We start from the raw sequence: 15,661 nt of genomic DNA, 5'->3' as shown, positions 1-15,661 counted from the left end.
AAAAACGAACTTGTGAAGACAATACCTACACCAATAATGTTTTAAATGTATGGCTGGCCTGTTTTTTTTTTTATTTTTATAGTAATATAGACCCACAGATACATCCATTAAATGATAAGTCAGATTGGTTAATGGACATAGTGTGAACTACGGATGGCTACCCCCGGCATTGACAGTCCTTTGGAACCCCAATCTTTAGCCACAGCAACAAAACAGCAAAAAGAAACTACATCCTAAAAATAGACTCTCAGCCAATAAATAAAGAAGAAAATTCAACATATCTTGGTGTAATACTAGACCAAAGACTGTCTCTAAAACACTTTATGGCAGATTTAAAAGAAAGGCATCACAAAGATTAAACATAATAAAACACCTAGCAGGAACATCCTGAGGAGCTGAAAAGAAAACCTTAAGACAGTTATACGTTGGATACGTCAGATCTGTAATGGATAACTGTCTCTTCATACAAGTAGCTGCCAACTAACCTATCAATCATAATTAGATACAATCCAAAACCAAGCCTTGCGGCTAATTAGTGGAGGTATGAGAACTACTCCCACAGCAGCATGTGAAATAGACTCCAATATTGAACCTCTTAAGTTAAAGCGCAACAGAGCAGCATTAGAAGCTATTGAGAGATACAGAAGGTTGAAGGACGATCATCCAAATAAATTACTAACACAGAGAAATAGGAAAAACAACCAAAAAAAAGCAAAGGACTCTGATCCAACTTACTGACGAACTAGCCCTAAAACACCACCTACCCAATAACAGAGAAAAAATTACCAGGTTTTCAAACATTACACCCGGACTAAACTACAAACAACCAACCATCAAAACACATTTACTAAATAACACCTTAACAAAAGAATCTAATCCACTGGAGCTCAAAGTAGGCACGCTTGAAACAATTGAAAGCTATTCAAAAAACAGCTATCCATATTTATACAGACTGATCGGCTTTCAAAGCTACCATCAATGCTGGTCTTGGTGCCTTCCTGGTCTTCCCTAAAAATAAACACTTTGAGATAAGCGCACCCTGTGGCGATTACTGCTCAAACTTCCAAGCCGAAATTGAGGCAATTACCATAGCACTCCAGACAGTGGAAAACAAATTATATGAAGGAGTGCAACCACCATCAGATATTGTTGTCTTTACAGACTCCCAATCTACTCTGCAAGCACTTAACAGCAGCACCTCAAACAGCCCAAGAGAGTTGACAACACTCATTGTGATAATCCATCAGATGATATCAAAATTAAATATCAATATCACAGTACAGTGGATCCCTGGACACATTGGTATCATGGGAAATGAAATGGCAGATAAGTTATCAAAGGCAGGTTCAACTATGGAACAACCAGATAGACCTGTTAAATACCTCACCCTAAGGTCAATGTTAGTCAACAATCACAAAGAGGAGTGGCTCAACCAATGGGCATCAGGAAACACAGGCATAGCCATGTAGAAAGAAATGACTACGCCTAACAAACTGGACAGTATTAACTTCCTCCCCCGTAAAGAACAATCTACAATCTTCCAACTAAGAAAAGGACACACACCACTATTAAATTACCTCCTGAACAAAATAAACTCCACACAACTACCCCTTTGCAGACATTGCGCCCACTCCTTTGAAACCGTAAACCATATCCTCTTTGAATGCCCCTCCCTAATCCACCTTAGGCAGACCCTACTTCCACTACAGCCCAACATAACCAACACCCTGTACGGCAGTGCTGAACAACTGAAGAAAACAGCACACTTTTTTTCCTTGGCACAGTCTGCAAAAGAGCTCACAGCTCAGCAGCAATAAAGCTGGCTAGAAGAAGAAGAAGAAATTAAAATATTGTATAACTTAAATGTCACGATCATCAATGGTGTTGATGTCACACTCTAAGATGGTGCTACTGTCACGATCAGACTTGAACTATATTGCACCATCAATGATCGTGATTGCCGAGGATCTTGAAATGATCTTTCGATAAGATGATCGTATAGAAGTAGACAGATCTATGTTGATGATACGATCATACAGAATGTTGCCAATTGATAAGAGGATCATCTAGGTCTAGGAGTTACAACTTGACAAATATGATCTAAGTACGATCTAAATTCAATGAAGAAACTTCTCTTCGTTCAAAAACAATTACTTTAATTAATAACTTGAAAACACTATACACAAATAGTTACAATGCTTAAGTGTACATGAATAACTGATCTATTCAATAATATATCTGAGTCTTGATACGAATAAAATATATATTCTTAACTACATACAAGTTAGATCTTATCCCTACAAATATTTACAACCGACTTTAGTACATCTTTACACTAACACATTCCGTACAATACTGACTAGAAAATATAAAGAAAATACAAAGCTTTGGGCGAATTGCCACGTGACTCATATCTCATTGCCGCTTGGTTGAGATCTGACCAATAAATGCAGCAACTACATAATAATTAATATTTTGAAACCAATGAAATTCATTTCGAAAATGAAACTAATACAAGGCTGGTTTTTCCCGAGGTAGTTGACCTTGCCGGCAGACCTTGGCTGATACAGTGTACGTGACATTAAAACATATTTCACGCCCCTCCTGTCGATTTACCAGGAGCTCCAGGAAATATCCCGAAATTGCAAAATTTACGAAATAGTCCTTAAAATATACGGAAGAATATAGACAAAAATTGTCATTTTGGGGTGTCATTCAATATGGAAAACGCCAATCCTACGCGCGATAAATAAAAACGGCATTATGCATTAGCCGTAATTGTGTAATATGGTGAAAGAAGCTTTTCGCGCCTCAAACTAATGAAGAATTAATTGAGGTCAACAATTCTCAAAGATAGATTGAAACATTTGGTAATTCTTGCTATACAGTCCAGCGCGCAGACATCCGTAGCGACGTGTGAATACCACTTGTTCTCCCCCCTCCCTCTTGTTTTTTCGTGGGGTGACTATCCGCAGAAATAAGAGAGTGATCTTTCCTTTACTTCTTACTCATTAAAACTGTTTAGCGAAGAAGAGAATTAAATTTAGAGATACTTTTCCCACCCCCATAAACTAAACGTGAGGTGTGTGAACATTTGGTAATTCTTGCTATAGAGGAAACAGAATTATTATGATATATACTGTATGAATTTGCTACACGCAATGTTCGTAAAGTAATTTTGTACGTAGTAAAGAATGAATAAAATGCATAGACGAATTTATTTTCTAATACAAACTCTAAAATTTCACTTATTATCTGCTTCCCTACCCAAACTTGGCCCTGCGAAATCTGTTTCGCATAGGGCCCCACAATGGTTAAGTCCGGCCCTGCTATTTAGTGTTTGTAAAATGTTTGTTAGTAAAATGTTTTACATGTTTCGGATGTTCCTTTAGAGTTGAAGATAGTTTACTTCCTAGTCCACCACGGAGGACAAAGGGGGATGGGGAGGGCAGGGTTTGACAGTCCAGCGCGCAGACATCCGTAGCGACGTGTGAATACCACTTGTTCTCCCCCCTCCCTCTTGTTTTTTCGTGGGGTGACTATCCGCAGAAATAAGAGAGTGATCTTTCCTTTACTTCTTACTCATTAAAACTGTTTAGCGAAGAAGAGAATTAAATTTAGAGATACTTTTCCCACCCCCATAAACTAAACGTGAGGTGTGTGAAATGGCCATGAGGACATTCATCATTTTAGTTGTATTACAAATTAAACCCTTTTCGTTTTCACTTAAATTTGGATCAAATTTTCTATCATAATTTTGTTTTGTTTTGGAAAATTTTAAAATCTACACCTACTTTGTAGTGTAATTATTATAATTATACAACAAACGTAAATACCAAAAAAAACAACAACAAATAGATCTCTTGTTCTCTACATGACAAATACGTTAGACAAAAACACACATACAAAACATAGATATGTATCATTCTTAATTATAGAAATATTACAATAAACATAAACAATGTGACCAAAACATTTCCCGCCAAAACATCCCCTGCGCCAAAACGTCCTACTTCGTTTGATTCCAGTAGTATTTAGTAGGGGAAAAGTTTCTCATTGTGTAATTTTAGTCTATGCTATTTTTATTTTTATCTAGATGGGACTTAAAGTCAAACAAATAAACCTGATCGTAAATGAGAAAATATTTATTTATAATTCTTTTGGACATCATTTCGTTGTTTTTTTTTGTTTGTTTGTTTGTTTGTTTGTTTTTTAATTAGCATACCGAGTTAAATGTAAAGCTCAATTTGAAGACCAGTTTATAATATACGGGTACTAGCACTTTTATTGATATGCGAAATAAGTGTCATTTCTTCAGGCAAAAAAATGAACTCACTGAAGCCTTGGTTAACATGTTCAGTTTACTCATGTTCTCCATGATCATCTGGACTAAATGTTTTATCAGATTTTAAATCAACATCTAATTAAGTGTTGTTGTTTGGTGTTTTTTTTTTTATGTTTAGGAGTCGTATTAACATTGATCACATAAAAGACCTATTTTTTTCCACTTTTCTACAAACACAATATGAAACATCTTTTGTAAACTTTTACCCATCACAATAACGTTGTACAAACTTGGTCGTAATTAAACATACTTTAAAGGACAAGACTAAATCATTTTTATTAATGGTGAATAGAAATATTATTTCATTTTTTTTAAATTTTATTATAAACTAATTTAAATCAACATTTTAAACATTACATGAAGTGGTTCTAGTCGTTCTATGGAATGGATATGGTCATTTAGAAAGGTATATGGTTTGTCTATGATAAATATGGTCATTTTGAAAGGTACATAGATAGATAGATAGATAGATAGATAGATAGATAGATAGATAGATAGATAGATAGATAGATAGATAGATAGATAGATTGATAGATAGATAGATAGATAGATAGATAGATAGATAGATAGATAGATAGATAGATAGATAGATAGGTAGGTAGGTAGGTAGGTAGGTAGGTAGGTAGGCAGGCAGGCAGGTAGACAGACAGACAGACAGACAGATAGATAGATAGATAGATAGATAGATAGATAGATAGATAGATAGATAGATAGATAGATAGATAGGTAGGTAGACAGACAGACAGACAGACAGACAGACAGACAGACAGATAGATAGATAGATAGATAGATAGATAGATAGATAGATAGATAGATAGATAGATAGATAGATAGATAGACAGATAGATAGATAGATAGATAGATAGATAGATAGATAGATAGATAGATAGATAGATCTTTGTTTCTCTCTGTCTCTCTCTGTCTCTCACTCTATAAATATATTTGACACACACACACACACACGTTCTTCCTCTCCTATATATATATGCATATCGCTTTCTTTTTAACTCTTTTTTTCTTTTATTTGTATTATTTCTGACTCTTATCTATTTTACTCCTTTCAATCGTTTAGTTATGCTCTTTTTCATTCTTCGTTGTCCTCTAAACAGATCATCCTGATATTATCGATCGAGGATCAAATAATCATTCTGCTAGTGATGATCTAGCCATTATGAATATAAGCTTAAAGGTCAGTTAACATTAGTTGTACTATTCCTATATATATCACATAATAGATATAACTTTGGTATGAGTTTGTTTTTTATTTTAAGTAATAACATTACTTGTTTATAGAGGTTGTACTATTGCTATATATATCACATAATAGATATAACTTTGGTATGAGTTTGTTTTTTATTTTAAGTAATAACATTACTTGTTTATAGATATGTGTACTTTTACTTGTCAATAGTTAAGAATGTACTTAGTGCTCAGAAAATGTTATACGTTGTTAAAAACTACTTTCCTTATCAATAGTTCTGGGGGTCTATCTGGTCATGTGGTATGGGAAGACACCAAGGAGCTTGATAATTATGGAAATTCTATCATGTACGAAAATCTCTCTCTGGAATGTATAGATCATTCGACCTTGTTTTATTTTATCCGGTTTATATTATACCAGATATTGGTTATAACGATCTAGATTCGCCGATTTTTGGCATCCTGCCATTTCATCATTTGTCAATAACATCGAGTTCTATACAAGGATTTACATAATTTCTAGTCTTGTATTTAGTCTTTTGTTTCAGGATTTAAAGGCGTCAAGCTTTTAATCATGTTAGGGGTGCAGTCTCTTTGATTTTGTCGTGATGTAGAGAGACATTTTGTCATGTAACAAATCAAGACATCTTGTCATGTTACAAATCAAGACGTCTAGTGATGTAACAAATCAAGACGTCTAGTGATGTAACAAATCAAGACATCTAGTGATGTAGCAAATCAAGACGTCTTGTCATGTTACAAATCAAGACGTCTTGTCATGTTACAAATCAAGACGTCTTGTCATGTTACAAATCAAGACATCTTGTCATGTTACAAATCAAGACGTCTAGTGATGTAACAAATCAAGACGTCTTGTCATGTTACAAATCAAGACATCTTGTCATGTTACAAATCAAGACGTCTAGTGATGTAACAAATCAAGACGTCTTGTCATGTTACAAATCAAGACATCTTGTCATGTTACAAATCAAGACGTTTACTGATGTTACAAATCAAGACGTCTTGTCATGTAACAAATCAAGACGTCTAGTGATGTAACAAATCAAGACGTCTAGTGATGTAACAAATCAAGACGTCTAGTGATGTAACAAATCAAGACGTCTAGTGATGTAACAAATCAAGACGCCTTGTCATGTTATAAATCAAGACGTCTAGTGATGTTACAAATCAAGACGTCTAGTGATGTAACAAATCAAGACGTCTAGTGATGTAACAAATCAAGACATCTTGTCATGTTACAAATCAAGACGTCTTGTCATGTAGCAAATCAAGACATCTTGTCATGTAACAAATCAAGACGTCTTGTCATGTAGCAAATCAAGACGTCTAGTGATGTAACAAATCAAGACGTCTAGTGATGTAACAAATCAGGACGTCTTGTCATGTTACAAATCAAGACGTCTTGTCATGTAACAAATCAAGACATTTTATCATATAAAAAGCAATACATTTTTTGTACGAAACCAATTTCCGTTTATGAATCTCGTGGCCCTACTAATTACAGTGAAAGTTGTATGTTCAGTAGGTTCAGATGTGTGAATCAAAAAATGAGACCAAACTATGGTTAGCAGCTTGCTAATTGCTTGTGTTGAAATGTACGTTTTGCAGAAGTTGTAGTCCTTACTATTAATTCTGTCATTATTATTCTCGGTTGTCTAGAGTCCAGAACGTTTCTTCCTCGAACCTGTGGACGAAGGTTTTTTTCTTCAAAGCAGTAATTTGAAGCAGTCAAAGGTGAGGGTTCTTTTTTTTTTATAATCTTTTTTTTTTTAATTTGTTTCTAAGCCATACAACGTGGCGTCAATAAAACCTAATATAATTTACAGTAAATTCCCTAACCCCTAAGGCAGAGGTTCTCAAACTTTTTTGACAGACCCCTATATATAGTCAAAACTTGCCCACGGACCCCTGAGTAAAAAAAACAAAACATAAATACATATTATATAAGCAACCAATGTTAAAAAGAAAACAACATTTTGTTGAAGGAGTGTTTATTGGGATTATAACCTTTGTTTAAACTAAAATAAAATATTGACTTTGACGAGGTTGATGAAATTTTATGAGTGTATTTAAGACCGGCTCAACGAGGAAAATTTCTAGCCTTTTTTTTTTTATTTGTAATAAGGTTTATTAGTGAAATGAATTCACTTTGTACCAAATAAGAAGACAGGTAAGCAGTCAACAACTTCTTTACAATTGCCACAATGCAGGATGTACATTTGGAATATCTTTTTGTAACTAGAATTTTGTGGTATCCTTAATTACACATTGATTCCTCGTTGGTGGATATTTAATAAGCTGCTCCTGCATTTCTATGGATTTGTCTGTAATTGAGATATGAGTTTGTCGACCGCAAAAGGGTTCCATACCCAGTCAGAAAGATCCAATTAAAGAATGCCATCAAATGTTTGTCTTAGGTTGTCCATGAATATTTAGTAATAGACATATTAAAAAGAAGTGAATGGCGAGTTGAATGTTATTCAAATTATTCTATCGGATAAACTAGATTTTAGCGAAAAATGTATTTTAATTAAGGTCCGCGTACCGCAGTTTTAGAACCATTGCCCTAGTGAAAGTATTCAGCATGGAAAACATCTAATAGTCGTTTCTGTTTTGTTTTATCATTTAAGATAATAGTGTCAATAAAATCTCTGTATAAGACTTGAGAGAGTAATTGTTTGGGGAAATTCCATTATTAGAACTGCCGTCCAAAAAGGAACATAATGAGGTTCGATACTTAAACTGTAGCAGCAAATGTTCAATTAAAGTTGGATCTCTTGTTTTAAACTTGACATATCTTGATTCCAAAGAGTAACCTCAATACTATTTTATTAATGAGTTAGTGAGGACAACAAAAAAAAAACCATCATGATTGCCATTAAAAAACATGTAAGCTCAAATGCTGACGTATTTATTGTTTAATGCCAATACCATTTTTACCTATCGGTTACCATAATGGAAACATTACAAACTAGCTTTCTGGTTGAAGAAAGGAAAAATCAGGAATGTCTCTTTTCAGAAATAGGTCACCAAACATGAAGAAATGATTCTAGTATATGCATTGTAGCCAGTGGCGTAGCAAAGGTGGGGGATGGGAGGGAGAGAATTTAAAATCCCCCCTGGGCCCCCACTTGAGAAGGGCCCCCAAATAAGTGTTCGGATTTTTTTTTACATTAAATATTGAATACTATGCCATTATCTCATGTCATGATGTCGAACATCAAAATGTAGGGGCCTCTAAATAGGTTAAGCCCCCCAGGCCCCATGTGGTAAGAAATAACCATTGCTTATATTGTGCAATCCGATTTAATCTATAAATATTTTGCATTGTAATAAAAAAATACTTTGGAATGAATTTAGGTTGTTTTGTTTGGTTTGTTTTGTTTTTTTTTGTTCTTCCATTAATCTGTTTCCCAGCATCAAAAAAAAAAAAGATGCTTACTTAAAAAAATTATTTTAACATTTTTTACCCTTTAAACTGGTTGTTTATTTAATCTTTAAGAAAAATAAAGATACATTTTACTATCATTGCTCATTAAAGTGACAACATTTGATAAATGCATTAACATTTTGTTGTGTGTGTTAGATACTACTTTGAATTATATTTCTTTAAGTTCCACGAAATATTCAAAGCGAGCATTGTGGTTCTGGTGAACTTGGAAAATTTCCTGATATTTCAACACTGGGAATCCAGTGGAATTCAGGAAAAAGTTTATGTCATTGGCTTTGTGGGTGACTGCAGAAAGTATCGTTATCTCGATAAACAGTTTTACGAGAGGTAAGCTCACCTAGCCTTACACATAAATAATCTGAACAAAATGTAATCGGGTCTGATCTATTCTATGTTACTCTGAAATTATTGCTGAACTCCTAACACTCGGTCTGACAGTAAATATGTAGTTCAACAAACAGTGTATCACGCTTTCAACTCATGAAAACATTAAGAAACTGGAACAGACACAAAATAGAGCAGTGAGATTCTTAGCAAATGAATATTCACATTTGACTAGAGTAACACATTTAGTAAATCACTAAATTTAGAAAGCCTTCAGGAGAGAAGACTCAAAAGTAAAGTAACAATTATACATAAACATCTGAACCATAATCTTCAAATACAAAAAAAAATCTACTAAAATACTCAGAAAGACACAAAGATAAAAGCACACCTCTCGTTTCATATGTTAGGACAAATTAGTATTTTTCAGTCAATTTGCAGTAAATACTTTAGATATCTTAAAGCATAAATATGCAAACGGTAAGCAAAAGTTATGATAAGCTAAAATGAATAATTTCAAAACATATTTATTTACATTTGAAAAGTGTACTTTGAAAACAGGCAAAGATAGCCTACTTTCAGATTTATATATATACACACACACTAACTTTCACAAAGTTAAATTGTAGGACATGTCACTTAAGAATTCCATAACTGACTTGTTTCCCTACATCTGCAATATAGCTGCAAGACTTCTGTCAAGTTGGAGGTACTTTATCTTGCTTGCAGCTTTACTTCGTTCTTCAGCATTGTAGCTCAGAATCGTGTTCTCAGTGTTCTCCTGTTCTCTGAGGAAGTGAGAGATTAACTTGTACACATTAGGGTGATGACCGTCAATAGACAGTTGAAATGCATGGTGCCATCTCTACACTGAATTGTTTGTTAGTGGTAGATTGTCCTGTACACGATCTCTAACGTTCCATAATGCTATCAGAAATCTTGGAGTCACCCTGCGGTTTCGTCTCTGGCGATCAATGTAGTTGTCCTCCCAATAGTCATACTCATTTCCTACAACATCTGCCCAAGGGTCATCTAGATCTACGCAGTACTTACATCGGCAGGTGGAACAAGTGAGATTAAGCAAACATTTGGCGAGATAAGTGACCGCCAGCTGAACTAATCCTGACACACCTAAGTTCGTCCTGGTTTGATCAAAGAGAGATGCCGCAGATAATCAAGATTTCTAATTGACAATGTTAACACACATCACCTTACCTAACCCTTGAACAGGGTCATCACATTTCAAAATCATTATTATATTTTTAGGAGAATGAGATGAAATTATTTGTACTCTCTCTCTCTCCAAAAATATGGCAGACTTCTAGATCTATTCAAATTCTCAACAACAATGCTTCCCAGGACGTTCACTTACATAAATCCGCTACTTTTATACACACCACAGAGAAGTCCGCGCTTTTTGTCTTGTGCTTTTTTGTCGAGAAATTTCGCGCTTTTTTGTCGGCGCTATTTTGTCCGCGATATTTAGTCGGGTCACCTTTTTTTTTTTTCAAAACAAAAAACGAAAAAAATGATACTTTATTGATTAGATACGCTTTTTTTGTAATAAGTATTTCTATATTTTGCACAAAATATAAAACATGAACAGAAATATTTTTTTTTAACAAACACGTACGTATTTTTAGACGAGCACATTCTCAGTAATCATACATAGATGTCTACGCAAAAACAACAAGATGGAGGGCAGGGCCGGCCTTAAGCATAGGCAAACTAGGCCATCCGATTGGTGTGGGCCTAGCACAGAACTCAAACATGTGTCCAATCATTTTGTTTGAGTACACAAGCTTGACTTAGTCTTAAATAAATTGCCTAATCTTATATTTTCGCTATTATTATTATTCTCCAATTATCTAAGGCCGGAACTAGGAGGGTATTAAAGTAAAGACCAACATATACAAAATATTTCTATTAAATATTAGGCCATTCTATTCATTTATTTAGAGATATGTAGGTAATTTTAAGGGCGAACCAAATAATACATTTCGTTTAACTGTAGAACTCAAGTAAAAATTTATAGTAATAATTTTATTTAAAGCCATATCCTTCTAATAACAGCCACCAGATTGAAACGTTATATTTCACTACTGAATAGAAGATTTCAAATGAGTGAATCAGACACCTTCATATAAGACCGGTAACAAGTCATAAGTCATCGTTGTCATCTAAGATATTTTTGTTCTAAACATGTGCTTTTGACAGAACAAACCAATAGTATATGGTTTGAAAATGCGTATAGAACAGATGTGTAACGTAAAATATTATCTCAGTACTTAAAGACAATTAGCCAATATGCACAGCATCTATGCTCTCCTGACACAGAGAAGACTACGCTGGCTCGGATATGTCATCCACATGTCAGACGGTAGAATCCCGAAATATAATAATAATAATAGCTTTTATATAGCGCTACTTTCATGCTTATAGCATGCTCTGAGCGCTATGGTCAAATCTCATTTGTGGACCAATGGGGGGAGGGGGTATCTGGGAGAAGATTTTCCGTGCTGCCTTTAGTCGAACCTCGAGCCCCATTCATAGGTAGCCAAGCCAAGTTCAAGCGTATTTAGCCTCTCGACTACGATATATTATCTGCTGACCCTGTGAAGTGAGTCAGACTTAAGCCCCCCCCCCTACAACTAACCGAAAGAGATTTCTGCAAGCGAGACATGAGAACCACAGATATCAATGAAAGTATGTGGGAGGAAATAGGCCAACATCAGACAGCATGGAGACAGACTTCGTGCTGGTAAAATCTTCGCCTAGAGCAAAGGAAATGAAGCTGAAAAAGAAATGCTGCTCTGTCTCAAGGCGAAACTAAAACCAGTTACTTATCTGAGCTCATCCATTGTCTTCCAATGACAGTCTTAAACTAATATTCAATGGCGTTAAACATCCTAGTCTGCTAAACTGAGGAGGGATAGCAGGTGTACGTTATTGAGGAGGGTTAGTAGTGTAGTATATGTGTGGGATCAGATATTTACACTTTAGAAATGTCCCATTAAGGACACTGGTGGTAATCTTTGTTGCTAGTTGCTACATTTCCGCATTTATGTAATGATTTGACATATACATTAAATTCTTAGAGTCCGCAATGTAACATTCATTGTGTAAATAAATGGTAAAATGTTTTCGTCTAATTGTTCTTAAATTATTTTTTCTTTAAATAACAAAAATTAAAACAAAAAGATATAAAGTCTTAGACTTTCCTGATCGCATGAATTATGTCCCTTTTATTCTACCTGGTCTTACATTGTCTCATGTCAATATCTGAATGATTCAAAGATTTGAGTCCTATAAGAAACTGCGAGAACGCAATGCTGTTCAAATTGTTACCCATGATGGGAGCAGGGACAACGCAACTACAGAACTTTTACGTTTAACGGTACGTTGACTTTTGAAAACAACATTCTATTTACAAACTAGACACTATTCTACTTACAAACTAGACACTAAGTCCAGTCGCGCCTTCACTTTTTGTGTCTTTACATCAGCAGCTCCATTAGTTGTGTATATCTGACATTTAAAAGAAAGTTATCTTTTCTTTTCTTCAATACATGCTAGATTTACAGATGTCTTAACGTGTTTAAGTCATGCGCAGTAATAACTTTGAAAGTCTTGACCGACAAACCATTTCTTGTCAAATGTGAAGCAAAAGTTCTAATTAGCAGTTTGTCGAAACTAAATGTTTAAAATCGTATTGTAATAACTTAAGTGAGGCAACTCAACGAGACATAGATGTTTATTTACATGGAGACATGACAAACACATAGGACATCTGCCTTGAGCACAGCATCTTCATCTCGGCTCTAGACTTGGGCGGAAATCGTTCTCTTCTCCAATGCCAACATCCTTCCTAGTCTAGTGTTTAATAGTGCGCATCTTCTGCACTATCTTGGATGGCGGTATGCATGGCAGGGTTATACTATAATATAATATATCTTATATAATAAGGTTTGACTGGATTTAGCTGGATGCTAAGTAGAACATAATACAGAATTATTTTGAAATAAAGTATAACATTTCTCAATATATTTTCTTTTCCAAAATATAAGATAAACATTTTTTTTTATTGTGATAAAATGTGTGTCTAATTAAATGTCCTCGTGCTCTTTATCTCATGATATCTCTAGCAAGGCATAAATCTTTTTTTTTTCAAAAACTTCAAGCAATTAAGATTGAGAAATGTTACTTTAGTTTGTATCTGAATGAATGCCTGAGTACTTGACACCATAATGTCTACCTATATCTACTTTTTATAATTCACGCCGATAATGTTTCTTGGATCGAGGTTAAAAACAAGGTAACCTTCATACAACCAGCTGCCTTCTGCAATAGGGATATTCATGGCCTGAAAGTTTTTGCTGGACAACCCCATGCAATGAAATTATATTCCTTCAGTCAATGAATCTCTTACATAAGAAGGAACCGTGTCAGAATGAAGGCATTCCCAAAATTGCTTTGACCCCACCAAACGGACAAAGGCGGTGACTGTCTCGACTCTTCTGTGTAAGAAATAAGGTTATGAACGTTGGAATAGTTGCATCTTTTTAATTATAGTTTATGTGTTGTTGTTTTTTTAATCAATTCGTTTGTTTCGCATTTTCATTTCGTAACTAGCATTCAGCAACATTTCTTCTCTACTGGATTCTAAGCTTCACGTCTTTCACTTAGACTCAAAACTTCTATTCACCAATGCTGATTGCAAGTTTCTTGTTTCTTATCAAAAAAACAGTATCAAAGAATCGATGCACAATTGGAAGTATCCACAAAAATTATTATTGCATCTAATAGCAATGAAGTGCTGAATGACTGCACCCTTACCAATGAACGTGGACGACTATTACAGCTGATTCAGCCAAGGAAGATTTTGGCTCGAGGTCCCAACGTCAACATTGGAGGCTATTTTCAGTGAAGCACTGGACACTCTAAACTGTGGATCTGCTTGTTACTGTGACATGAAACAAACAACTTGTGTCCATGTTTTGGACTGTTTACATTATCACTCATAGAAATGATAAAGGACCAATAAAAAATTGTATTAAATGATCTTAAGTTTTCTGAGCTTTATTAGAAAGTAATGAAGATTTCATGGGATATGGGAATGCCAAGGGATAAGATGAATGAACAAAGAATTTGACGATTTGTTAGATGTGGCTCATTGCAATGCTTAGGGATAAGGTGAAGACGGTAAAAGGAAAAAAAAAAATGTCAATTTGCATTGGCTCGTGGGAATGTCTATGGATAAGGTGAAAGAAGATGAATAAAGAAAACTTGAAAATTGGGAATTCACCAAAGAGAGTTAAAAAAAGCTGAAACAAAACAAAATAATGAATCGAAACATAGGCTAATTATATGATACATCAAAGTTGGTTTTTTAAAGTATCTTCTATGCTACAAATACAAGTGAAATTGGATATTACAAAACTGACCAAAGCAACACAATTACTTTACTGGAAAAAGTGAATGGGATAGTGTATTCTCTAAACAAAAATAATTTGTCTGAGAAAATTCTCTTTTTACTGATTGACCTAGTTCCCAAAGTGGCCTCGATCTGATTATAGAATCCTTGACCTTTGAGACCTTATCAATTGAAAGAAGAAATGATAATATATGGTGATGAATAAGAAATGTCTGATATAAAATTATAGGGGATCATGTGTACATAGCATTGCCTTAATTTGTAAAATATCTGTAATAAAATCTTATTTCAGATACAAACTAAATTAATTTTTTTGTTTAAATACATAATGAAACTCTTTACACAGCACGAACACAACAAAAAACACTTTTTTATTGATAAAGAAATAAACTAATTTTTTTTTCTTTTCTTTTTTTCCAACTATCAACGTGTCAACGAGCTGCAGTACATGGAGGGTCACGTGGGCATTCAACCAATCAGATTGTCTAGGAAGCCGAACCAGACTTTTTTTTTTTTTTTTTTTGCAAACCACCACGAGCTGAGGAGAATGAACTTAATCTAAATTATACCTGAAGTATGTTGTCTTGTATCTACTTTATACAACTTTTAAATTTTTTAAATACATTTTAGAAAAAAAATTTGACAATCGTAGATTACGAAATTATTTTTTTTTTTATTATTATTATTATTATTTTTATTATTATTATTATTTTAAAAAATGCTACACTTCTGAACACCATAAAAGAAATATAAGAAAAAAAAATAGAATTTTTCTTTAAACGAACAACTTTTTCCTCTCTTAAAATTATATTATATTTTTCTTTAGCCTCCTTAGCTCGTGGTAGGTTTGACATATGTATTTTGCGATAAAAAAAAAAAAAAGAAA

At 34.2% G+C, this 15,661-nt stretch overlaps 1 protein-coding gene across 1 annotated transcript in view; it reads left to right on the top strand.

The window, feature by feature from the left end:
* The window catches only part of LOC129921996 (uncharacterized), an 18,908-nt gene extending 3,247 nt beyond the window's left edge, over positions 1 to 15,661 (top strand). Inside the window, exons 3-6 of the mRNA XM_056005712.1 lie at positions 5,455 to 5,534; positions 7,226 to 7,300; positions 9,181 to 9,344; positions 12,639 to 15,661. Coding sequence (XP_055861687.1) covers positions 5,455 to 5,534; positions 7,226 to 7,300; positions 9,181 to 9,344; positions 12,639 to 12,747 — 428 coding nt within the window. The 3' untranslated portion in view covers positions 12,748 to 15,661. The remainder of the gene's footprint in view (positions 1 to 5,454; positions 5,535 to 7,225; positions 7,301 to 9,180; positions 9,345 to 12,638) is intronic.

Source organism: Biomphalaria glabrata, chromosome 12, assembly GCF_947242115.1.
Source record: "Biomphalaria glabrata chromosome 12, xgBioGlab47.1, whole genome shotgun sequence".
Classification (NCBI taxonomy): Eukaryota; Metazoa; Mollusca; class Gastropoda; family Planorbidae; genus Biomphalaria; species Biomphalaria glabrata.
This window is presented reverse-complemented; position numbering and strand designations above follow the sequence as displayed.